The sequence below is a fragment of the Puma concolor genome, chromosome E4 (genome assembly GCF_028749965.1).
Source record: "Puma concolor isolate L17-30 chromosome E4, mPumCon1.1.hap2, whole genome shotgun sequence".
In the NCBI taxonomy this organism is placed as follows: Eukaryota; Metazoa; Chordata; class Mammalia; order Carnivora; family Felidae; genus Puma; species Puma concolor.
Genome location: NC_141683.1, coordinates 30,026,064 through 30,050,564, shown reverse-complemented (window position 1 = coordinate 30,050,564; position 24,501 = coordinate 30,026,064). Strand labels below are relative to the sequence as shown.

The 24,501-nt window shown below is 54.1% G+C and overlaps 1 protein-coding gene across 2 annotated transcripts in view; it reads right to left on the bottom strand.

Annotated features, from left to right (window-relative positions):
- Window positions 1-463: 463 nt before the first annotated feature.
- CACNA1S (calcium voltage-gated channel subunit alpha1 S) overlaps window positions 464-24,501 on the bottom strand; it is a 65,647-nt gene continuing 41,609 nt past the window's right edge. The window contains exons 23-44 of one of the 2 annotated variants that reach the window (XM_086694168.1): window positions 23,261-23,313; window positions 22,858-23,004; window positions 22,183-22,384; window positions 21,545-21,703; window positions 20,093-20,203; window positions 19,294-19,377; window positions 13,563-13,619; window positions 12,589-12,717; window positions 12,324-12,389; window positions 11,636-11,727; window positions 10,321-10,480; window positions 9,192-9,319; window positions 8,094-8,190; window positions 7,637-7,739; window positions 6,610-6,711; window positions 6,188-6,312; window positions 4,889-5,017; window positions 3,848-4,098; window positions 2,380-2,465; window positions 1,532-1,623; window positions 1,189-1,326; window positions 464-1,042 (exon numbers count right to left, since the gene is read on the bottom strand). In XM_086694168.1, the coding sequence (XP_086550294.1) occupies window positions 791-1,042; window positions 1,189-1,326; window positions 1,532-1,623; window positions 2,380-2,465; window positions 3,848-4,098; window positions 4,889-5,017; window positions 6,188-6,312; window positions 6,610-6,711; window positions 7,637-7,739; window positions 8,094-8,190; window positions 9,192-9,319; window positions 10,321-10,480; window positions 11,636-11,727; window positions 12,324-12,389; window positions 12,589-12,717; window positions 13,563-13,619; window positions 19,294-19,377; window positions 20,093-20,203; window positions 21,545-21,703; window positions 22,183-22,384; window positions 22,858-23,004; window positions 23,261-23,313 (2,763 nt within the window). In that variant the 3' untranslated portion in view covers window positions 464-790. The remainder of the gene's footprint in view (window positions 1,043-1,188; window positions 1,327-1,531; window positions 1,624-2,379; window positions 2,466-3,847; window positions 4,099-4,888; window positions 5,018-6,187; window positions 6,313-6,609; window positions 6,712-7,636; window positions 7,740-8,093; window positions 8,191-9,191; window positions 9,320-10,320; window positions 10,481-11,635; window positions 11,728-12,323; window positions 12,390-12,588; window positions 12,718-13,562; window positions 13,620-19,293; window positions 19,378-20,092; window positions 20,204-21,544; window positions 21,704-22,182; window positions 22,385-22,857; window positions 23,005-23,260; window positions 23,314-24,501) is intronic. The other variant, XM_086694169.1, reaches the window with a different exon arrangement.

Genomic DNA, 24,501 nt, shown 5'->3' with positions numbered 1-24,501 from the left:
GCACACAGGAGGTACTTGGTAAGTAGGAGCCACTGTGACTCATCACTGCTTGGTGTGGGTAAGAGGAGCTGTGGAAACTGCAGATCTTTGATATCCAGGGGCACAAATACGTGAGGGACCCAAGGCCTATGTCAGTGGTGGATTCTGTCCAAAGGGACAGGGTCATAGCTTCAAAGAAGGTGGGTTGTGGTGTGGCCTGGGATGTGGGGCCGTTGCTTCTAAGGCCGCCAGGCCCTCCTGCAGTGACGCGGTCCCGGTCAGTGGAACCGGCCATGCACTTCTAGGAGAATCCACATTCTCCACGATGAGCCCCTCTCTGCTGCACGCAGGATAGCTGCCCAGAGAGCCCCTCTGTTCTCCTGGGCCCAGGCTCCCGAGCCTGTGCGCGGGGTTCCTGGGAAATGGGATGGGGAAGAGGGATGAGTGAGTGTAGAAGTTTCCAAAACAGGAGACAGGCAGGGGCCAGGGGCCAATGGCATAGGCCTGGAGACTTTAATGTCCTGCTGGTGGGAGTGGCCTTATGCCAGACAGACACTGGCACTGACTGGGCCTATTTGAATGACATTAGAAGCTCCATCCAACCATGCCTCTTGCCGGTGAGGAGAAGGGCCTGTCAATCTACTTCTTCCAGACGTGTTTTCCGGTGGTTCCTGACCACCCCCACTCGGCCCATCCATTCAGCTGCTGAGAGAGGGGCTGCCGTGGTGGGCTAACCCTTCTTGGCCTCAGCCACCCCTCCCTCACCGTTGGTCATGCTAGCTCTAAGCCCATGCTGCTGCTGTGCGGAACCTCACAGCCTGCGGGGGATCAGGGTCTCCTGGGAGCCCTGATGCTGGTCAAGGCTCCCCAGCGAGGACCCGAGGCTCAAGCGTCCCTGGGCACTGGCCATGCCCTCTGGGGACTCTTGTCTTTTCAGTAGCTCTGTTGCTGCCACCTCCACATCCTCTGGTTCCATCTGGCAGGCATCTGCCAGGGCCCGGCCTGTCACCGTGACAAAGTCAGCATCAGCCGCCAAGGTGTCCAGGCCTCCTCGAACCAGAGCCTGCAGGGAAGAGAGAAGGCTGGGTGTGATCTCCTGGGGAGCTGCCTCAGGGTCTGCCTCTGTTGGCTCTACCCTCTCTCTACCCCAGGACATCACAGGGCCACCCCCGAATGCAGCCCACTGCTCTGTCCCAGCCCCCATCTCACCTCCTGTATCAGCCTGGCTGTCGCTGGAGTCTGGCACCTGGAACTACTCTCCTTGGTCCTACCGTGGTGGGATACTTCCTCAGGCCCCGGGGTGGGGTCCCTCCTCTCCCCAGGCAGGGGAGGCTCTGCACCGGCACGCTGTTCCAAATGCACAAAAGCAAAGACCCCAACAGGGATGCTGGAGCCCACTGGGATCCGGTGAAACCCTAGCCCTAGGGAGCCTCAGCCAGGACTCACAGAAAAGGGAGGACCCAGGAGTCCGGTCCTTTCTGTTATTAATGGACAAATTACCACCACACCCTTCCTATGCATAGAGTTTCTTCCCAGGCCTGTGCCCTATTACCTGGCAGGGGGTAGGAGACGCCTGGGCCCCAGGCATTTCTCTCTGGGCCATCTGTCCTTTTAGCTTTTCCACACAGGATTTGCTGTGGGCTCCTGTGGGCAAGACAGGGCAAAGGCAAGAGGGGCCTGAGTCAACAGAGCTCTGCCTGGCCAGGCATCCAAACTCTGAGAGCTCTCTGAGACCCTTTGGGCTGTGGAAGGGGTCCTAGAGAGTGGACGTAGGTTGAGGCCCAACCAACTACAGGCCAGGCAGGAACCTGTGTTGTCCCGTTGCCCTTGTACTTGTCCTGGTCTTTGTGCTTGTGGGTTTGGGAGGGGGAATCAGGGCCAGAGTTTGACCAGCTCTGGTCAAGCTGTTTCTCAGTGTGTCCACGTGTGTTTGCATGCAGAAGTGTATGTGTGTGTGTGTGTGTGTGTGTGTGTGTGTGTGTGTTTACACGCCACGGAGCAAGGCAAGTGCCCTCATCTCCCTTGAACTCCAGCATCCTCAGGGCTCTTGCTGTCACACACAGCAGTCTAGGACCTGCTGGGAGATTGCCAGACCATCTGCTGAAGGGCCCCAGAGCCAAGGGGTCAGTCGTTCAAGAGCTGCCCTTTGGGCGAGTGGGTGTGTGTTTCCAGGCATGCCCCCTTCCCACCTCAGTCGGTGACCTACATGACACCCTTGACCTCTGCCTGGATCTGGAGCTGGCCCTGACTGCTCTTCCGTCCTGGGCCCAGCTGATCCCACTGCAGCAGGCTCCCAAGCCAGCCCTCCCAGCCAGATTCCCCAAGCGTAAGGAACGAGCGAGGCTCCCCAGGCCTCTCTGGGAGAAGGCTCAGCTTCTAGGGTGCACAGAAAAGACTGACCCAGGACGCTTTGGGGCTGGCCAAAGGCTCCTCCTCTGGCAGCAGGCATCTCTGTCTCTCCAGGGAACTCCCTTTCATAGCGGATGCTGAAATGGAAGCAAGGCTGGTGATAGGGAAGCAAGGCAGGCTTCTGGTTCTCCCGCCATCCTGCCCTTGTATGGCCCCAAACATCCTTTTCTCTCAGGATCTGGACCCATCATTGTGTGCAGCTTGGACTCCAGGGCTGGTGCTCCCACTGCTCTGTGCCCAGCCAGTCCTGGCTCTCTAAGAGAAATGGGCCAAATACATTCCCCACTCCTCTCCTTCGTTCAATGGTCCCTGCTGTCAGACATGCCCTTCCCTCTACCCTTTTTCACATTCTGTTCATCTTCTGAGGCTCAGCCCAGCCTCACAACCTCCAGGACACTGGTTCTCAACCTTGGTGGTACACTGGATCACCTGGGGAGCTTTAGAAACTAGTAGTGGCTGTGTCCCATCCCCAGAGTTTGCGGTGAGGCCCAGGAACTGCAATTTTGAGAGCTCCTTGGTGTTTCTGATGCTCAGTGGAGGCCGAGAAACGTTTAGCTCAAATCTAGACCTTTCCAGCCCATGGTGATCAATATGCCTGCATTCTCAGGACACCTGCTCTTTGTGATTATTCGGTCACTGTCAGGTCCTGTGACACATCTCCCAAGAAGACTACAATCCTTTCAGGGCAGGGCCCAGGTCTGGTGCTTCTGTATTCCCAGAACACCTAACACCATGGTGACCCAAGGCGCAGGTGCCTCTCAAGGCTTGAGGGCTGAATTCAAAGTGTCTCTGAATGCAAAGGCGTGTAGGCAGCTCTGGCCATGGGAAACACCTGCTCACGGGGCTTCTGCCCTGTCCTGCCCATTACTGAGGGTGTGCGACTCAGCCTTTCCAGGTCTAAGGTACCTCTAATCACCCGGCCTCCTATCTATAAGGGAAGGTCTGCTTGGACCTCAGCCCGCAGGTTGTGATTTCTGAGAAGCTCCCCAACTTCATCCTGCTGTTTTTTCATGAGACTTATGTAATCACAGATTATATCTGGTGGACAGCTCAGGGTGAAAGAGAGGGGGCCCAAACAGCAGTGAGATCTCCCTGGAACCCAAATCCTACAATTAAACTTTAACTTTCCACAGTTGTAGTAAGCTCTCTTTCTAATCTAATACGTTCAGTAGGTCTCAGCTCCTAGACCTGCCGTAGATGATGGAATAAAGGAACCACGCAACATTTGTGCCAACGCTAACATGAGGCTGCCCTCTGCTGGCCAAAGGAGTCTCTGCAGTCTGGGCCTGCCTCTTGCCTTAAGGGGGAGGATGGATCCCAAAGGACACCAAGGCAAGCGGAGGACAACCTATATGTTTCAGGGTGTCCCCTCTCCGGAAAAGCCTGGAACCCACTAACCATGTCTTCCCAGTCCTACCCCAGTACCCTTATACCCAAAGCTGGCAGTGACTGCCACTACCTGGAAAATAGCTGGCTGTTGCTATGGCTGCTATTGTCACAGGCAACATTGGCATTGGCATTATTGGTGTTGGCATGAGCAAGAGGGTTGGTGCGTGGATCTTGAGGGAAATCCTCCAAGAAGACGGGTGATTCCAGCTCTTCCATCTCTATCTCAGCAAACTGGAGGGGTCGCTGGTTGGCCATGACAGGGGGCAGGGAGTTGGTCCTTTCCATGAAGTTGTCCACCTGGCCAAACAGGCCCCCAGTCCTCTAGGGTCAAGAAGGAGAGCATAAGGGCTGAGAGCAGTGACAGGGGATTGAGAGCTGAGAGTGCATGGGGACTGCCATACTGGGATGATTTGCTGGGAACAAGTGATGGTATTAGAAGACAAATCCTATAAGGCCAAAGGGAAATGGACTGGGCTGTAAGGCCAGAGAAGAAACCACCCACCTTCAGAGAGTTCTCAGTACAATGGGGTAGACAGAACACATCTAAGGAACGACATAGGAGACACAGATAGCCAGATAGGGAAATATGGTGTCATGGAAAGAGCACTGGATTGGGAGTCTGGAGAACTGGTTCTAGTCCCACCTCTAAAACTAACTAACTTGCTAAGGTGATACTGGATATCTCATATAATCTCCTTGGGTCACCACTTCCTCGTGAATAACCCAGAAGGTTTTAACTAGGTGGTCATTAAGGACCTTTTAGTTTTGTAGCATCATAAAAAACACTAAACAGCGCTAAGAATCGAGGGCCAGTGTAACTGGAAGCAGGTGGGGCATTTGACAATGAAGGGATTCTAAGAGATGAATGTTGACTAGTGGCTGTGGGGACGTGAGGAAAGGAGTGAGGCTTGGTAGAGGAAGGGAAGAAAATACGTGTTATATTTGACAACTGACTAGGTTGAGTCACTGATTTTTGAGTCCCAAGAGATGTGGGCTGTGGGTGTCTTCAGTTTCCAAATTCCCCTCCTATGTGGCTTCTCGCCCTCATTTCTATGGGATGTTGCTATTCCCTGTGCCTGGGACACACAGGGTGGTCATGGCCTTCACATACCCGGAATATCCCTTCCTCCATCGCAGCCTCCACCATGGCTCTCTCCAGCTCCTCTTCTGCTGTCAGGTCTCCTGAGATGGTGCGCCGGATCTCTGGGGCTGCCTCTTCCTCAATGGTCCGCAGTCCGGCCTGGGGACAGAAGCTCCGTGACCCCTCCAGTCTAGTGGGGGAGACCAGCTCCATTTCTAGCTCCAGCTCCAGCCCCACTCTCTCCTGGACATTCAATGTCCCAGGACTCCATGAGGCCACTACGTCTTGCTCTGACTTCTGGGATGGTCCAACTTCATGGGGATTTCATACCCTCTCCAGCTTCCAGCTGGAAAAATCTTTTTACTCAATAGAGTCTTTTAGACAAATGATCTCCTTTTACTGAATATGCCATTAATACAGTTTTTTAAGTTGATTAAAGCCATGGGACAAATCAAGATTGGTGTCATATGATAGCTTGCAGTGAGAACATGGCATCATTTCTGTGACATTGCTGTACAAGATGTATATCCCTAAATCTATCATGAAGAAACATCACCTGAACTCAACCTGAAGGATATCCTGTAGTCTTCAAAAGCGTGAAGGTCTTGTCAAGGAAAGACCAAGGAACTGTTCTAGCTGAAAGAGTCTAAAGAGATATAACAACTAAATGCCATGTGTGATTCTAGATTGGATCCTTTTACTATAAAGGCATTCTTGGGACAGCTGGTGACATTTGCATGGGGCCTGAAGATTTGATGGTTATAATGTCTCAATGTTAATTTCCTGACTTTGGTGGTTGCATTGTGGTTGTGTAGAAGAATTATGTAGGAAAATGCCCTTATTTGCAGGAAATACATATGAAAATGTTCTGGGTTGATGGAATGTCATGTTGGGAATTACACTTAAAATGGTTCATAAAAAAGGTGTTTGTATTATACACACAACTTTTAAAATCATGACACTGTTTTAAAGTAAAAATTGAAATTGAAATAAGTTTTTGAGCACATAGCCCAAAGGCACACATATTTTTGAATTTGTAAATTGTATGCACTATAATTAACACCAAAAAATAGAAATAAAAGACAGATGATATGAAACAAAGTTCTAAATTTCTCTGCATGCCAATGGACCAGTTTAAGCACTCAAATCCCTCTTCTGAACCAATGCCATTGCCTTTGGGTCTGTCACCCAAAGATGGAGGAGCTCCTGCCTGGCTCCTCACTCACCCTGGAGCCCTCCTTCCCTCTCTGCCTCTGTCACTGGCCCTCAAGGACATGGAGCCTGAAGACCTGGCTCAGTGGAGTCCCTTGGAGGTCAGGTTTGGCTTACCTGGATCTGTACAGTGTCCTTCTTGGGCCGATACCCATAATACTCTTCCTGGCGCTTCATGAACTTCCGGAAGTGCTCCTGGATGAGAAACGTGGCGTAGAACTTCCCTACAGTCACCTCATCATCTGCAGAAGAGTCAAAAGGGATGTCCTGAAGGTGGGTAGGAATCTGAACTGGGTTCAGAGTGGGACCGAGGTGTAGCCAGGACCGGGCGTTTCACGACACTCCTCTCCTTGCTGACTTGGCCAGTGGGCAGTTCCACCCTAAGGTTGGTACCCGCCCTGATTACCACCATGGGGTCTCTCCAAGGTATTTACGAAGGTTCTGGGCCATTCTCAGATTCCCACAGGGCTTCCTGGAGAAGTCCCTTGTCCCCTTTCCTCAGCTGCCTCTGGATGCTGGTCTCCCAAAGCAGCACCCACCTCCTATTGGAGGAATGACCTGGTCCAGGAGCTTCATGCTGGTTCTCTTCCAGATCTTCTTGATGATGGCCCTCAGCTCCTCATTGGCCTGCTCAAAGTTACCTGGGAGCAAGGGACAGGCAGGGGCAGCCCTAAAGTCACACGGCCCAAGTCAACTGCACTTGACAAAGACACCTAGAATTCTCCAAACACCTCATTCAACAAGTGTTGGCCGAGATTTTGTCTATTTGGTTTTGGCAGCTGCTGTGCTGAGCACTGGCAAGAAGGGGAGGGCATCACCATCCCCCTGGGGCAGCCCAACCCTTGAGTCATGTTTCCACACCCCACAAGCCTTGGCTTCCAGTGTTCAGAGTGGCTCCCTTTGAAGTCTGTCTGTCATCTCCTGGTCTTCTCCCTTTCCCCTCAAAAGCCTTTAAATCCCCACGGCCCTCTGGTCTATTCCAAGGACTCTCAGGCAACCTTCCTGTTGCCCTAACGTGGTTTCTCTCACTCTTGGTCTTCTTCTCCTTGCCCTCCCAAGAAAACCTTCCCTGTGGTGGTCTCAGATCCCTGCAGTGGTCCTGATTGCCTTCGGGGATGGCTCTGATACAACCGAGCGCTAAGTGAGGGCTCAGGAACAAAAGAGCCCCCAGCTTAAGTCCTTTCCCTGTTCCCATGATGTCTGCTTCCTGGCGGCAGGGCACTCAGCTGTGAAGCTGAGTGTGGGCTGCAAGCCCAGGGCTAACTGAGGTGCCCCTCTGCTCCCCCCAGAGCCGCACCACAGGCAGCCCCCACCTCTGCACGAACACTGCCATTTTTGGGGCCCCATTCAGACATAGCTGTGTGGGAAGAGATCCTTAGTGACCTTTCCCCTGCAGAGATTTTTTGAGCTCTCTCAAAGCCCTGAGAGGCACAGACTGGGGTTCTCCTTCTGCTTTTCCTCATGGCTCTTGGTTCCAACCCTTAGCTCTGAGAATCTGGCAGAATCTGTACCAGAAAACTCATCCTATGAGAGAAGGGAGGGGGCTGCATGCCAGAAAGTTCTCACCTTCCGTCTTGATCTTGAGTGCTGTGCGGACCAGGGCGAAGAGAGTGGCGTTGAAGGTGACCGTGCCGTCGCTGTTCAAGGGCATGTTCATGCCCACCAGCCGCTGTGAGGGGAGGGGCAGTGGCTGGCTGCTGAGCTGGGACCAGGCCAAGCTTGGCAGGTCATTCTGGCCTGGTCTGTGGACCGGGAGGGGATGGGACATGAAGGCTGGGGGTGCAGGTGATTTGGGATGCCCTTCACGAGGGGATGGAAAGATAAGCTGGGAGACACTGTTGACTGTTGGGAGACACTGATGAGTTGGGAGACACTTTAGGTCCTCAGGAAGGGACTTGGGGACCCAGGAGATGACTGCTCTAAAATGATTCATCCAATCAGGCCCTCATCAACTTCCCTGTCCCTTGGTACCGGAGCCTCTTCCTCTCCCAGGGGGGCACCCCTCCCTGGTTGCGCTGGTTACCTTACATGCTACCCGGTGTGGGCAGAACTTCCCAAAGCCCAGAGGGGGTTGGATCCGTCTCAGCAGGGTCACCACATCCAGGTGTTTGATTCTGCCCCTGCAGGAGGACACAGAGACTTGTACACCAGGCGTCTCCACCCAGGACCTCCTCCCTGCTCAGAGAACGGCCAAGGGGAAGAGAGCCAGGTGACAGGGGAGTGTTTCCTGTTTTCGGAGTGTGTTTAGGAAGTTGAAGCTGAGCTCCTGCTTTAAAGAAGAAACAATGTTTGGGTTCACTGTTACCTACCACCAGGAATGGGCTGTCCTTTTTTTGGGAAGACATCCTTTTGAGACCAGAATTCCCTGAGATGTGGGATCTCCAGACCCAGAATCTGGACCTCATTTTCCCCACGGCAGAGCCTTCCTTGGGTTCTGTTTGAGCTGACTGGGGGGCTCTTGGGTTATATTAATAGAAGTAGAGGGTATGGATCACTGGAGGTGAAAGCTCACTTCCACAGACTGGTAGAGAGCTAGAGACCTGTGTCATAGGTTGTTGTAAGGATTAAATGAGATAATGTATGCAATGGTTAGCACAATGCATGACACTTGGGAAATACTCAATATGAGCTTATTACTTTTTAAAGAAAGAATGTAAAGCAGAAGTGCTTCCCAAGATTTAACATAGGTATGAATGCCCTGAGGATCAGGTTAATAAGCAATGCAGGTTCTGATTCAGTCAGTCCAGGGTACAGCTCGGGGCTTTGCATTTTAATCAAGCTAGGATGCTGTTAGTCAGTGGACTAAAACTTTGGCTAGCCAGAGCCCAGAGCTGCTCAGGTACTGAGTTCCCTGCTCTCAGAAGTGTCCAAGCAGAAGCTGAATGACCATTTCCCAATAAAGTCAAGGGGTTTTCTGTCCTGAGAGGCTGTGGGATCCCTTCTAACTCTAAGAAACTCCAATTTTCTGATCTGGGACCTCAGATAATGAAGGAAGAAGAAGTCCATTCATTCTTATTAAACTGGAGAGTGATTCCCTATAGGACACGAGGACAGGGGCTAGGATTGGGGGGGGTGGACAGTGAAGGGAGGGGTCTGCACAGAATCTACAGACTGGACTCACTTAGCCTCTGGGTCATACTCTGCCCAAATGGCTTTGAACTCATCCAGGTGATGGGGGCCCAGGATGGACCAGTCCCGGGTGAGGTAGTCAAAGTTGTCCATGATGACAGCTACAAACAGGTTGATGATCTGCAAGAGGAGAACCAAGGGCTGCCACCATGGGAAAGCAGGTGACAAAGGGGAGGGGCTGGGGGCTGGGAGATGTCCACTGGGTAAGGGGGCCGGAGCTCCTTCCTACTTGGGCCCTCACTGCAGTCCTTCCGAATGACCTACGTCCCAAACACTAGCGACCTATGTCACACCTCTGCGCTCCTCCATAGACAGTGTCCTCTGCCCGGGTTCTTGGTGCTGATCCTTTAAAACCCAGCTCAAGCTCCTCCATCTCAGCCTCTTGCCCCCGCCCCAGAGAGATGAGCCCCCTCCTCTGTGCCCTCACTGGACCATGTGTCATTACTGCTCTTGCCTTTTCTGTGTCTAGTGGGCGTCCCTTTGAACTGCAAGGCTTGCTCACACATGGATTCCCCAGGTGCCCAGTGAGCTCCTCCAGGGCCAGACTGGGTCTTATCATATTTCTACCCTCTGCACTGAGCCCAGGGACACACAGATGCTCACACAACTGTTTTGACCGAATATAGGGAAGAAAATAGAGTGAAGAGACGACAGTCCCATGGATACTGCTGGCTCTTTGCGTTCCACATGAACAGACAGCAGCCCTCGTGTCTTAGAACAATCTGTGCTCTGTTTCTAACCCCATTCGGGACCTCCTCTGGGACCTTATTTCCAGAGCCCCAGCCTCCTCACAGTGGGGCAACTTTCTCTTCGGAGGAACAGGGAGGGGCAAATGGCTTTACTGGGAGCCCCTATTTATTTAGGACAGAGCCCCACTACATTCTTTTGATTATTCATTCGTAACCAAAAAAGGTAAAAACAAAACAAAAACAAAAACAAAAACAAAAAACCTCTTAGCAACCCCTCAGAAAACGAAGGCACCTGCAGGATGGCCTGAACCAGAACAATCTAACCAGAGCCTCCTGCCTCCTGTGCCCCTGAGGTCAATCCCCAAGAGACAGAAGCTGACGGGGAAGGGGGGTGCAGATTCCCTTGTGAAATCACCCTCCTCGCCATCTCACCAGGAAGGCGCAGAGCATGTAGAAGCTGACGAAGTAATAGTAGGCGAAGTTGGTGCCACACGTGTACTCCTCACCCGGGGCATAATCCGATTCGGGGTCACACAACTTGCCGTAGCTGCAGGCCAGGAGGATCTCCTGCCATGCCTCACCTGTCGCACACCTGGAAGAGAAGGGCTTCTGTTGGCCTTTTCACTCTTTTTTTTTTTTAATTTGTTGAATGTTTATTTTTGAGAGAGAGAGAGAGAGAGAGAGACAGAGCAAGAGTGGGGGAGGGGCAGAGAGAGACACACACACAGAATCCGAAGAGGGCTCCGGGCTCTGAGCTGTCAGCACACAGCTTGACATGGGGCTCGAACTCACGAACCACGAGATCATGATCTGAGCCGAAGTCGGACGCTTAACCTACCCAGGCGCCCTGAAGGCATGTCCACTCTTGGGCAGCCCCTCAGGAGGCCAGCAGCCTGGCAGGAGCAGGGTATGGACAGACAAGCAAACTAGGGCTGCTCCCCCAACCCAAAGGAAGCAGTTCAGACCCCTGGGTTCACCAAGTAGCTCAGTGTGAGGCAGGCCTCAGTTTCCCCTCTGTGCCGCGGCCCCACTGCTCTATCCCTTAAGGAGCACTATAGGTAGGAGCTGAACTAAAGAAAAGGGGCAAAATCAATCCATGATTCAACTCCCTGGTGGGGGGGTCACACAGGAGAGCCCTGTGCTGACCAAGGTGACATGCTCTTTTGAAGGGACATGTGACTTCTGTCTCCTGTTTCAGTGGGATGAGATCAGGGGAATATACCGTACTCCACTTAGACCAGCTACGCCATTTTTGGGGCCCAGTGCAAAACAAAGATGTGGGGCCATTTGTTCAAAAATGATTTTAAAAATGGCATTGGTTGCACAATGGTGAGCGCAGCTAACTTCTAAAAGTGATCAAACATTTCAAAACAGGGACAGGAGAGACTTAGCTCTTCTTTTTTTTTTAAAGTTTTTAAAAAGTTTATGTATTTTGAGAGAGAGAGAGAGAGCGAGCACGAGTAGGGGAGGGGCACAGAGAGAATCCCAAGCTGTCGGCACAGAGTCCCATGGGGCTTGATCTCCTGAACTGAGATCATGACCTGAGCAGAAATCAAGAGTCGGGAGCTTAACCAACTGAGCCACCCAGGCACCCTGAGCCTTAGCTCTTCTGAATGAGGGCACTGTGTTGTGTGGCTGCTCAGGCCACAGGATCAGGAAACCGGCCCTGCCTGCAATGTAGAGTAGAGCAAAGCAAAGGCCAAGGTCAGAGGGTGGGGACAAGGTGCGGACAGAAGGAGACTGGTACCTGAAGAGCAGCAACACAGCTTGTGGGAAGGTCTGGAAGTTGTTGTTCCGGTTTATTTGGGTCCCGTCCACCATGGCGATCTTACCAAACATCTGCAAATCACAAAGGGCTCCAACCTTGGGACCTAGGTCACAGTTTCCCCTCAGCGCAGGCCCCACTGTCCTCTCCCACCTGACCTACTCCCCTCCTCCACCCCTACCTCCTGCAAATCCCCTTTATTTTAGGCCACAGCACACCCGAGGCCAAATCAGTTAGATTATTTTCAAGGTTGGGTGAAGTTCGTCCAATCAAGCCCAAGGAAAACCCAAGAGTGGACTGGTTTTTCCAACAGCAAGCCAACTTGGGGACTCAGTGTAGGGAATGTGGGGGAGAGGGGACACTGGAGGGTAGACTGGGACCACTTGAAGCGTCTATCAGGGCCTGGGAGAGACACAGCCTGGCCCCTGCTGTTGACCTGCATGCCGAGGCCCCTCCCGGACTGTTCCCACCTGACCAGCACTGCAGCATCAGGGAGAAGAAACAGTCTCCTTTCTCAGACTCACAGCTACGCCCCTGGTGGCCAGGATGGAAGATGCAGGGAGGGCGGAGGGTCCAACCTCCACACTAATTAGGCCTCTCTGGGGTCCACCGACGCCCCCTCCCACTTGACCAAGATCCCTCCTTTGGCCTGGGCCCACCTGCCTCTCACCTGCATGCCGATGACGGCGTAGATGAAGAAGAGCATGACGATGAGCAGGGCCACGTATGGCAGGGCCTGGGGGTGAGGAGGGAGGGTCAGTGCACAGGGCTCCACGCCCTACCCTCCCCGAGCTCACTGCGGACCCTGTGGTCACCCCAGGGCTCTCCCCCGGGCTGGACGGATGTCCCTCGCAGCCTCTCCAGGTACATGCAGTGACCACGGCCCCCATGCAGACCTGGGGCGGACCCTGGCCAGGTAGGCTGGGCACACGCACCTGGAAGGACTTGATGAACGTCCACAGCAGAGTGCGCACTCCCTCTGCCCGGCTCAGCAGCTTGATCAGCCTCATGACCCGGAACAGGCGAAAGAAGGCGCTGGAGATCCGGGCGCTCTCGTCTGGGTCCTGCGGGCCGGCAGCCCCAGAGGTCAGTCTGGAGGTGGCACCTCACAGGGGTAGTAAGGGGCAGGCAGGGGAGGGAGGGGCAACGTGTGTGTGCCGGGGAGGCTTCCATGGATTGGGGGGGGCAGCTCCACCCCCACCTCACGGCCCCTGCTGTGAACTGCCGCTGGACCACCCGTAGCCTTAAGGCTTTGGGCTTGTTTAGCCGAGAGGAGGGAGTGGGCCAAGCAGCGTGGTAAGCCCCTTCTCGGGAGAGGGCAACAGGGAGGTGAGGCTGTGGCCGGGCCTGTCCTCCTGGGGCCTCCTGCCTTATCTCACCTTCTCCTCAAGCTGCCACGGAGCAGAGGACCCTTTCAGCGCAGTTTCCCTAAAGCTTGGCTGCTCTGTCACCATCAATCAACATCGCCACCCCACTCAGCACATGGCTGTCCTAAGCCAGGCAAGCCTAGCCTTAGACACCCGGATAACTCTGGAAGGGGAGAGCCCTGCCAGGCTTCCTGTGTCCCCAGGGACCTCGTGCCAGCGAACGGTCACTAAGGTCCTGTGCCAGCTAGCAGTCACAGTCCTCTCGGGATGTTCCCATCTGGACAGAAGGAGCCAGAGAGACCCTTCGCCCCGTTTTCCGGGGCTCCGAGAAAGCCACTACATCCATGCACAGTCTACCGCAGAGCCCCCGCTCCCCCCCCCCCCCCCGCCCCCAACCCGATCCCTCCAGGGCGCCTGATCTAGGGAAGGAAGCCCTCAGTGCTGGATCCACCCCATGCAATCCACGGCCAGGCCCGAGCATGCAAGCTGCAGGGCAGAGAGCCGGCGGGCGTGCAGGGCAGGCTCATGCAGCCTGGAATTACAACGTTCCCGCAGCCTCCACCCAGGCAATACAGTCCCCCGCTGGAGGCCAGGAAAGTCTGTGGAGAGAAGAGACCGGGGGAGGGGAAGGGGAGGAGAGAGAGAGGAGGAGGGACACGGTGGGAAGGGGGGGGAGGTGAGGAGAGGTTGTCAGAAAGGACACACAGAAGAGTTAAAGAGAGAAAAGACAGAGCGGCAGGGGATGAAGACCCCGAGTGGCTGTCAATCAGGGGTGGGGGTGGGCGGGTGTGAGGATGAAGCTGTGGGAACAGTGAGGCAACAGGCTGGGGACAAGGGAGCAAGAAGAGGAGGGAAGACCAGACACGGACAGGTCCCTTCCCATCTCCAGGATGTGCCTACAGCTGACAGGGGGCTCAGGTGCTTCCTGTGTGTCTGGGTCACATGATACTGGGGCCATCCCTGTGGGGACACACTGGAAACACCAGCTCATCACTCTGAGGGGGCTCACACCCCTCTTTCTCCCCGGGTCCAGCAAGGCTCCCTTGTGCCACTGAGGCCCTTATGGAAGTCCCATCCTCCAGGGGCTAAGGCTCTCTGGGGGAGTCTGAGACCCTCACCGCAGCTGCTTCTCTGCCCCGGACCTGGGAGCGGGGCCGAGGCCTCCATCATAGGGGCCAGGAGTTGCATGTGTGAGAGCCGCATTTTCTCCTGTTTACTCTAAACTTCTCTCTTAGACCACCTTTCAGGAGAAACCTTTGTCCCACAGTTGTGGGACAGGGGAAGTCCTTGTTTCATCTTGCAATTATTTGTGGGTGGACTGGTTCCCAGTATACTGGTTTCCCCACCAAGCAACATTCTCTTGGGCAGCTTTTCCCTGGACCACTGGTTCTCAATCCTGGCTGCACATCAGAATAAGCTGGAGAACTTAAAATAATATATTCCTTTGCTGGGTTCCCCCCCCCCAGGCCAATTAAGTCTGCTTCTAGGGGATGCGCCTGGCTCCAGGGGTTTAAACTGCATCCCAGGTGATTCTAATACGCAGCCAAGGATGAGAACCAGTGTTCTAGACCCATACCACCAATATGGTAGCTACTAAGCACAGGTGGCTATCTGAATTACAGTGAAAATTAAATAAAATTAGAAATTCATCTCCTCGGTTGTACTAGCCACATTTCAAGTGACCACTAGACGCACAGACACGAATGGCTAGTGGCTACTAGACTGGACAGAACAGAAGATTTCTATCGTTACAGAAAGTTCTAACAGGCAGGGTTGCCCTAGTCTGCTCCCCGGTTTGTAGGTCAAGAATGTAAATCAACATTCAAATTTGAAGTCTTAACATGACTTCAGGGAACCGTTATTAGTACATCTGCTCCTAAAAATCAAATAATGACCGATGCCCTCTGGGCCCTCCACCACCAAAGGAACTGTTTTGATTTATCCAGGCTTCCTCTACACAGATCTCAGGCTGTTTATTTTGGCTGTTTGGGGTTCTCTCTTCTAATTTTGCTGGTGAGAATCAAACCATGAGGCCTTTGGGATGCTATTTCCCAGTGGAAACCCAAAATGGATGGAAATCTACAACACCCACCTACCCACCTATGCATGCACACTCACGCGCGCACGCACAAATACACACACGCGCGCGCGCGCACACACACACACACACACACACACACACACACTGATTTTGCCCAGGACCTATCCAGCCCTTAGTCTGCCCCACCCCCTCAGGATCTGAGTAGAGCTCTGTCATTGTCTTTCTGCACGCGAGGGTGAACAGGATTCCCAGGCCAAGCCCTCCCCCAGACAGCGAGGCAGCCAAGTCCCCAGAAAGTGCTGTTCCTGCCAGGGCTTCAGCCTAAAGGAATCTCAGGCTGAGGGCTCCTTTCTCACAGGCTCCAGACTCTTCCTCAGCTGCTCCCCCACTCCCCGCCCCCTCTCGGGTGTCTTTAGTGCCAGCCCTCTCCCCCACCTCTCCATAGGATTCACCCCTGGGCTGGCAGACCGTAAAGTGCTTATCATCAGGCAGTGGAAAGTTAAGAAGCCCTACGCATGGGTAAGGCTCCTGGCTTTGGGGCTAGTCCCCAGCTGGGCACCTCCATGGCCAAACCAGCCACCTCTGAGCAGAATCGCACTATGGCCACGGTTAGGGTGGCTCAGAAGGCCGAGTGTTCTCCACATCCTTCCTAGGATACTCCTCTGCAGGCACTCTGCCCAGAGGGAAGCCGTCTTTTGAGTTCTGTCTCTGATTCCTGAATCCCCTCTTCCCTGTCCCCTGCTCCCCTCTTTCACCCTGCAGTGACCCTCAGCCATCTGCCTCCCCACTCAGCCTGGAGGTTTGTCCTGCCATTTCTATAGCGCCCTTGCTTGCGCTGAGACGCTCTACCCAATGTGCCAGCCCTCAAGACCACATCAGGGGTCCGGTCCCTTTCCTCGAGCATTACTCCAGGGTGAAACTGAGCTCACTAGGCCCACCCGAGACCCCGTCATTCTTCCTGCAGATGGACTCATCACATTGGCTATTCCTCAAGGGTCAGTTCCTGCACTCACACCCACCGTCCTGTCCTCACTTCCAGCGGAGGATTCTGCCTGCTGCTTCGGACACGCCTGTGACTGCCCAGGATGAACGCCCTCTTCCCTCTGCCCCATCCCCCTGCTCCCTTGCACCCTTCGTGATTCTTGCCACCTCTGCTTATACTCTTCCTCTTCCAGTCTTCTGACTCGTGTCCTTTGCCGTCGCCTCCGAAACTCTAATCCCTTCCTCAACAATCTCTTCTCTCACATGTTGTGAGTTTCTCCTCTGCACTCGCTCTGTCTACGGTCTCCCTTTCCCTGTATTAATCAACATCCACTTTCCAGTAACTACCTCACCTAACCTCCTGGCAGAAACTGTTTCCTGTGCTCACAGCTGCTTGATGTTTTTTGGGTTTTTTTTTCTTCTTATCACTTTCTGGTCACTGCTCCATCCTTTTAACTGGTTTCAGCCCCACAGTGTGCCAATCTGTCACCCTGCTCATGGATGGCTTCCAATCACAAACCCTATGGCCTTGCTGGCTTCAATTCTGCAGGATCTCAACTCCTTCGCAGCTGGCTCATCCCACCCGAGGCTTGAACCATCAGCTCCATGCATCTGGGACCAGCCCATGTTGATCGAGCTGCCACCATGTGCTAGATGCAGAGTGACACTCGGCTCCTCTCCTGCATTCCCAATGACTTGCTACCCATCTCCACTTGTGTACCCAGCATCCAAACCCACAGCACCAGAAGAGAATCACGGTGAGTGCACCACCCCAAGTCCTTCTCTTCAGGAAGTGCTGAGCCACCTTGGGTTCCTTCCTTCCCATGGCCACAGGGTCACATTCACCAAATCCTGCTGCCTCTGAGCTTTTCTGTTCCTCTCCTGCCATCCGAGCCCTGACTCTCATTGCTTTATGCCCGTTTGCTTTGCACACCCTCTTTCTACTATGGACGAACTACAGCTTTCTGAAATCCAGCTTCTCCCCTGGGACACCGGGTCTTAAGCCCTTTCATTTATTCAAAGACTTTGCTCCGTTAGTTACCTCCTTACTACCAGATATTTGCAAAGCCTGAGGATATGCTCCCATTTTTCTTGTTTTTGTTTCTGTTTTCTTCCAGCTTATTTATTTTGAGAGAGAGCAGGAGAGAGGCAGAGAGAGAGAGGGTGAGAGAGAATCCCAAGCAGGCTCCAGGTCGTCAGCGCAGAGCCCGATGCAGGGCTCAACCCCATGAACTATGAGATCGTGACCTGAGCCAAAATCAAGAGTCAGAGGCCCAACCGACTGAGCCACCCAGATGTCCCTTCTCCCATTTTCAAGGAAACTCTCCTTGGCTCCACATTTTTCTCTAACTCCTATTTCTCTCTGTAGCAAAACACCTCAAAGGAATTGTTCCATTCTTTGCTCTCCCTTCCCAGCCCACGGCAACCAGGCATTCTTCCCCATAATTCTAGTGAAACTGCTCCTGCCAAGGTCCCCGTTGCCAAAATTCAAGTCAATGCTCAGCTCTTATCTTCCTTGACTTTTCTGTTCTCCTTGATCTCAGGACATCACTCTCTTTTGGTTCCCTTGCCTCAGAGGCCAATTCTTTCTTAGTCTGTTTGCTGGTTCCTCCTCGTCTCTCCAATCACTAAACACGGGAGCATTCCAGGGCTCAGCCTCCGGATCCCTTCTCTCTAAATACCTTCTCCCTTCTCCACAGATCTCGTCCATCCCCACAACTTTAAATACCATCTTCAAATTTATACCTCCGACCCGCCCTAGCCTCTGAGCTCCAGACTCATAAATCCCAGCCTACTGGGTATCTCCATCCGGATGCCTCGTAAGCATCCTAAATTATCGTGTCTAAAACAGAAATTTTGGCTTCTGCCCCACACCTGCTTTGCAGCCGTTTCCGCATCTCAGTAAATGGAAGCTCAATTGCTTGGACAAAAATCCTGGTAGTCACCCTCGATTTGTTTCTCTCTCTCTCTCTCACTCGAAATCAAGGCCAGCTGCAAATTCTGTCAGCTCAAACTCCCAAATAAATAGGAGGTGTCCAGTTCTCACCACGTCCACAGCTAGCCCCCTAGCCACCATCACCTGTCTCCTGGTTATCACAACACCCTCCTGGCGGCTCTCCCTGGGCCAGCCCTGTGTCCCCCACAGCTTTCTGTCAACACAGCAGCCAGAGGGATCCTTTAGAACTAAAGTCAGACCAGGTTTAAGCCCTCCAAAGGGCTCTCATCTCTCTTAGAATAAAACCCAGGATCATAACCATGGCCTTCAAGGGCCTAAGTGATCTGGCACCTGCCCTCTGTCTCTGACCTCATCTCTACCATTCTCCACTCCTGCTACAAGGGCCTCCTCCTATTCCTCAACCTCAGGGCCTTTGCACTCACTTGTTTCTCTCCCTACAACACTCTGTGCCAATACCTGCATGGCTTACCCCCTTGCTTTGTTCAGGTTGTCACTCAGATACCATCTTGGCACCAACCCATCATTCCCTTCCAGTAAGTTTTTACCCTGGTTTATTTTTCTTTATAACACACACTGAGCATATCTGCCATGTTAGAGAATTTTTATCGTCTGTTGGCCTCCATGTTCTTGTTTATTGCTCTATCTCTAGCATGGGTAGGAGGTACTCGATAAGTATTTGCAGACTAAATAAATAACTTCCTCCATAACAGCTTTAGTCCTTCTACTGCTTTGTTCCAAACCCTCTGGTAACTTCCCATTGTCTGCTACATAAAGTTCAAGGCCCCCTCGCCACTGCTTACCTCTCCAGCCATCCCTGCCCGCCCCCCCACCCCCCCGCCTCGTCCCTCTTCTGCACAGTCATGTGCTTCTGCTAAACCGGATCTCTGGGTGTGCCCCAAATCTTCTATCATTCATTTCCTACTCTGTGCCTCCCCTACAGCAGCTCTGCCTGTGGTGTTTGCTCTTTTCTCCACCTCCGGTCACCAGCTCGCTTTCTTCAGGACCCACTTTCAGCTTGTACCATCTCCGCGAAGCCTTCCCTGACCACTCCACCCAGAGGAGACCTTTTCCCTTTCATAACAGCTCTTGCCTTGGACAGCCTGGTGCGTTCACGATGGCTGCCTAGAATCTGAGTTATCTGTCTGCTCTGTAGGCTGTGACTCCTGTCATTTCCATCTCTGTAGACCCCCGGGGCGCCATGCTGCACACACAGCAGGTACCCCACAAATGTCTATGGACTGCACAAGTGCTTGCACCCCACCCCGGGGGATGGCTCTGTTTGCCTGATACTCACGTCGATTTCACTGAGAATGACATCGATGATGCTGCCGATGACAATCAAGAAGTCAAACACATTCCAGGGGTCTCCAAAATAGCCCTGGGAAGGACAGCCATGGGAGAACCAGGGGGTGAGCTCTAGGGGGAAGGAGTTTTGGTGGCCAGCAGAAGGTGATGGTCCCCGTCCAAGGTAATGCAGAATGGCCAAGCCAGGCCAAGGTGGGGTGCGCGTGGCCCCACTTTCCACTAGTGCTCCTGCGTGCCCACCCACTCCAGTACCCCTCTCCCTTGGGCTCTGTAGTTCCCTTCCTCCAGAGCATAAGGTGGTCAGAGAGGAGGGACGGAATGGTTGAGAACTCAGGATCTGGGATCCTGATCCGGATGGGGAACTCCTTCATCCTCCCCAGCTTTGAAGCCCTGTCTGGAGCTTGCTAGTGCAGACCTTTCAGAGTGTGGCTGGGCTTGGCTGGGCTTGGCCAGGTGGGAGTGGGACTGGGGAACCAAAGACACAGCGAGATACTCCCCCTTCAGGAGCCTAAGGGCAGGCAGGGAACATAAGGCAGGTTCAACAAAGGGCTTGGGGAAGAGGCAGCCAACATCTGTCCGGTCATCAGCCAGTTCTGGCAGCCTGAATACCTTGCATGCCTTGTGCCTTGTGTCTAAAGGTGGAAGTAAGCAAAGGGGTGAGCAGGGCGGGACCAGAAGTGCTGGATGAAGGGGCTTTCAGTAGAATGACACTGGGGTGGGGGCGCACGAGAAGTGACCTGTCCTGTCAGGTGCCATCTGCTCATCTTGTCCTGTGCCCCAGCACTCACCCTGGCCTTGAACGCCATGAGCTTGAGGACCATCTCCAGGGTGAAGATGATGGTGAAGGCCACGTTGAGGATGTCTGAGATGTGGTTCATCTCCTCTGACTGGTTGTAGTGCTGTGGAGAGGCACAGGAGAGGGGGCTGGAAGGGCCCAGTGGCTCTACCCCGCAGGTTGCATCCCAGAGCCCCATTCTCTTCCCAGGCAGCTCCCAAACCTCTTCCTCAGGCTTCCTGCCCACTTTTTTGAAATCTCCAAAAACCAGGTGCCTGTTTTGGCAATCCCCACCAAGTCTAATGGATCCCCCTCTCCCCAAAGAGACAGCAAGAGGAGGAGGAGAGGTCTGGCTGAGCAGGCTGGTCTACACATGGGACTGCAAGGTCAGAGCTTATTTCCAGATCTGTTATGGGATGACTAGGGGGGGAGGCCCCTCAGCAGGACTCTGTGACAGGTTCCATCTAGTCATCTGGGCACAGAACTAGGAGAGAAGAATGCTGATTCCAGAGCTGGCATTATCACCAGCTACAGGTGTACAGGTGGGCCACCGAGCTCACCAGGCCTGACACTCGTGCACACTGTCCCCTGGATGGTGAAGCAGTCAGAGCAATAACCTTAGCCCCCTTGACCCAGCACTGTGATGCTCCTTAATTCTGTTTCCTTATATAACCTGCCAGGAACCTCGTGGTATTTTTGGAAAGTCGATGAACTCCCGCTTCTTCCATAAAACCTCCCCAGGTAGTTCAGAAGGATCTGGGGGCTGCCCCCACCCCACCCTGTCTTAGCCGGACTGCCTAATTCTGCTGCCCAGCTCAGCCCAAACTTAAGCCATTGCTCACGATCCTCTGTATGACCTGGCCCTGCTGGCCCAGCGACTCACTTTCCATGTCCTCATCACCTGGCAATGCGGAGTCCTGTTGTTGGATGTGTCTGCCTAGGGCCAGGAAGCCTAGCTGTGCAATTCTATTTATACGGGGCTTAAGGGATCTGATGCTTAATTAAGGTTTGCTAACGATGCTGCTGATTGTGATATTGTCTATAAAGTATGCTCAACTCCTAAGAGACACCTGTTCTGTGAATATCAAAGCCATTTTTCTTGAGACTGCAGCCAAGATTCCAGCCAACTCAATCATGCAGATTTGCAACAGCCGAAGATAAACTGAGACGGCACTTCCTACTTCCCACGCTGCCGTGTGCTTCTGCACAGCTATCTCCTGTTTGCAGATTTGTGCAGCTATTTGTACGTCTGAATGCCTTCTTAATAAACTACTGGGTGCCTGGCAACCAGGCCTGGGCCCAGGGAACTTCTCTCTCCCCCGCAGTACCTCACCGCACGGTGCCTGGCACATAGCAGGTGCCAGGCAAAGTATATTGGGGGAAGGAGACGGGAACCTTGCCCCGCCCACCTGCCCTGCCCCTGGCCCCAGTCCATCCGGCCCTTATCTCCTGGGGGCGCCCTTACCTGCATGCCCAGGCAGATGGTGTTGAGCATGATGAGGGCAAACATCAGGTACTCAAAGTAGGAGGAGGTGACGACATACCACACCTGGTACTGGTATGGGTTTTTGGGGATGTAGCACCTCAGCGGGCGGGCCTTCAGGGCATATTGCACACACTGGCGCTGAGACACAACACCACAGGGCAGGTCAGCACTGACGGCCCCTCCCTTGCTCTCACACTCACATGCATGGGCTGGAGGGAACCCTGCATTCTGGTCAGCCAGGAGCAGCCGTGGCCAGGAACTCGTGGCTGACGGGCTCTGCGGGACTGTTTAGGGGACGAGTCCCAGTGGGCCTGTGGGTTCCCCTTGAGTTATCCCGGCCCATTTCTAACATGGCTCTAGCCCCACCCAGGGGCTCTGAAGGACTAGCCTTCTCTGGGCATCACGAGGGTTCCACAAGAAGACTCCCACAGCACCAACTTGTATTGCTTCATGTTGGGGATGGGTTGGGAATGGGGTAGAGTGTATGCAGGCTGGGTCTGGACACGAAATGGAGGTTCTGGGGTCAACCCCAGGCCCAGGACTCTTCACTGGTCAGAGCCTAGGGCTCAGGCTGGCAGGAGGCCTGCTGAGTCCGCTCTCCACCTCAGCCCAGGCACCTGGTTTTTGTCCAGTTCACAGTTCTTGTACTCAGTCTCCCCCTGCTCCTGGAAGGTGACAATAACGAAGCCCACAAAGATGTTCATCATGAAGAAGGCAATGAGGATGATGTAGATGATGAAGAAGATGGCCATCTCCACTCGGTTGTTGTAGACGGGGCCTGTGTCTTCCTTGTATGAGTCTATGGCCTGGTAAAGCAGCCTTGGGGTAGACAGAGAAGAGACTGGTTGGACAGGGGTGATGAGGCAGAGAGCCAGGCCAGGAAGGACAGGCTTTCTCTCACTGGCCACAGGGACCCGAGGGAGCTTTCTGAACGATCAAGCACCAGAAGGGAAGTAAGGACCATGCCAGAAAAGACTGGGACAGGTCCTGGAAAGGGCCTGCCTTTCCGTGGGATGCCCCATCTACCCTAATCAATCAGTAGGGCTCCCCACATGGTCACAGAGGCCTACACCTGTTGGGGGACTGGGACATTCTGTCAGAGTGCCCAGGTCAGGATGTCTTTAGGGTGGCCGGTCAACACACTGGTCCCACACACCCTCCCAGCTGGTGGGTTTGTTGAGCGCTTACCGCGGGCCTGGCACGGAGTGGTGAGGGCTGCGGAAGGGCAAGATGGCTCCCTGGCACTGCCCCCACCATGCCCGCATTGGACCCAGGCCCCAGCCCTCACTCACTGAGGCCATCCCTCAAAGGTGGAGACCGTGAAGAGTGACATCATGGCCGAGAGCACGTTGTCGAAATGGAAGTCGCTGTGTATCCACTGGCGGGGGCGCAGCTCCATCTGGGTGGGGTCCCCATCCTTGTACACATAGTAATAGCCCCTGGGGTGGGAGGCTCAGTCACTCCACCGTGCATGGCTGGGCTGCCCCCTCTCCACCCACATCCTCTGATCCCCTGTAGACTGGGGACCAGAGGGGACACTGCTGGGCACTCCCTCACCACAGTTTCCCAAGGAAGGACCCTTTAGAACACGCTTCCTGGGCCTAGGGGCTTAGGTTCCCCAGGTCCCCCTCGCACAAGGTCCCCCACGCAGTGGCTGTCCCACCTCGTGCCCTCAGCCAGCAGAGTTCAGCCCACCTGCACTCCTTCTCTGTCATCTTGGATAAGTCATTGCAGCTGAAGAACTTCCCCTGTGTCAAGAAGAGGGAGGGAGAGACACACATTGTCATGGAAACAAGATTGAAAACTGGGCTACGGAAGTGAATAGTGGCAGGGCATGTGGAAAGAGGGCCCCAGCACTGTCTTCCTCCTTCACCATCATCCCTTCCCTCAGCTGCCCTGTGGGCTTCCCTACCAGGCCCGAGGCTGTCACGGCTGAGAGGCCAGTTCCTGAACAGGCTGGGCCTGAGGGGAAGGAAAGATGGATACAGCTTGGCCCTGCCCCTCCCTCAGGGAGCCCCCTGCCCCCCATTGCTACGGGAAGCCCTCTTGAGGTCTCCCCATGACAGACCAAGAAGGGCTGCCCCCCCCCTTCCTTCTCCTTCCAGTGGGGCGGCCACAGGGCACACAGGGCACAGTAAGAGTTGCAGGGACGGAGCCCAACCGGGTCTTGAGGGCGCAAATCATCTCAAAGTGGAACGGGGGTCCTGCACCCCCACTCAGAGGCCTGAAGAGGCGGGCACTGTGCCCCCCTGTGCTGATTACAGTCAGAGCAGTTTCCCTTTTTGTCTACATCACAGACTGGTCACCCACAGAAGAGTCTGTGTGAAGAAAAGGAGTGATCGCCAGGCCCGAATGGAGCTACATGAAGCCTGAAGTTCACGGCATCTGGTCGAGTCCCCTCAGAGGCCCAGAGAAAGAGCTGCCTCAGCCAAGGATATGGGACTGGCTGATGGCTCAGAGGCCCTGCCCGCTGCAGGGTTTTGCTGTTCCAGCCACACCCCCCTTTACGGTTGCCAGAGCGGAGGGGTGAAGGGGAGGCAGGTGACACTGGGGGAGAAGCAGGGAGAGGACACAGCTGTCACTGGGCAGGTTTCTGGGCACTTGAAACAAAACACCCAATTTAATATAGGAAGCAAACTCTTGATGTAATGTGGAATGTATGCGAAGTTTCCACAGGGTAAAACGTGGGGTAAGATGCCACTTGTAACTGATGTCTGGGCATTATCTGAGTGGGCAGGAGCTGGGGGTCCTTTGATGAGAGACTACAGCACAGGGGTCGGGGCAGGGATCTGGGGGTTGAGGGACAGCTGCTCTTGCCTGGAAGGCACACAGGAGCCAGAGGAGGGGGCCGCTCATTCATTCCTCCAGGGAACGTGTCTTGTGGGCCGCCTATATGCCAGGCCCAGGCTGGGTGCCAGGGTCAGGGAGGAGTGAGA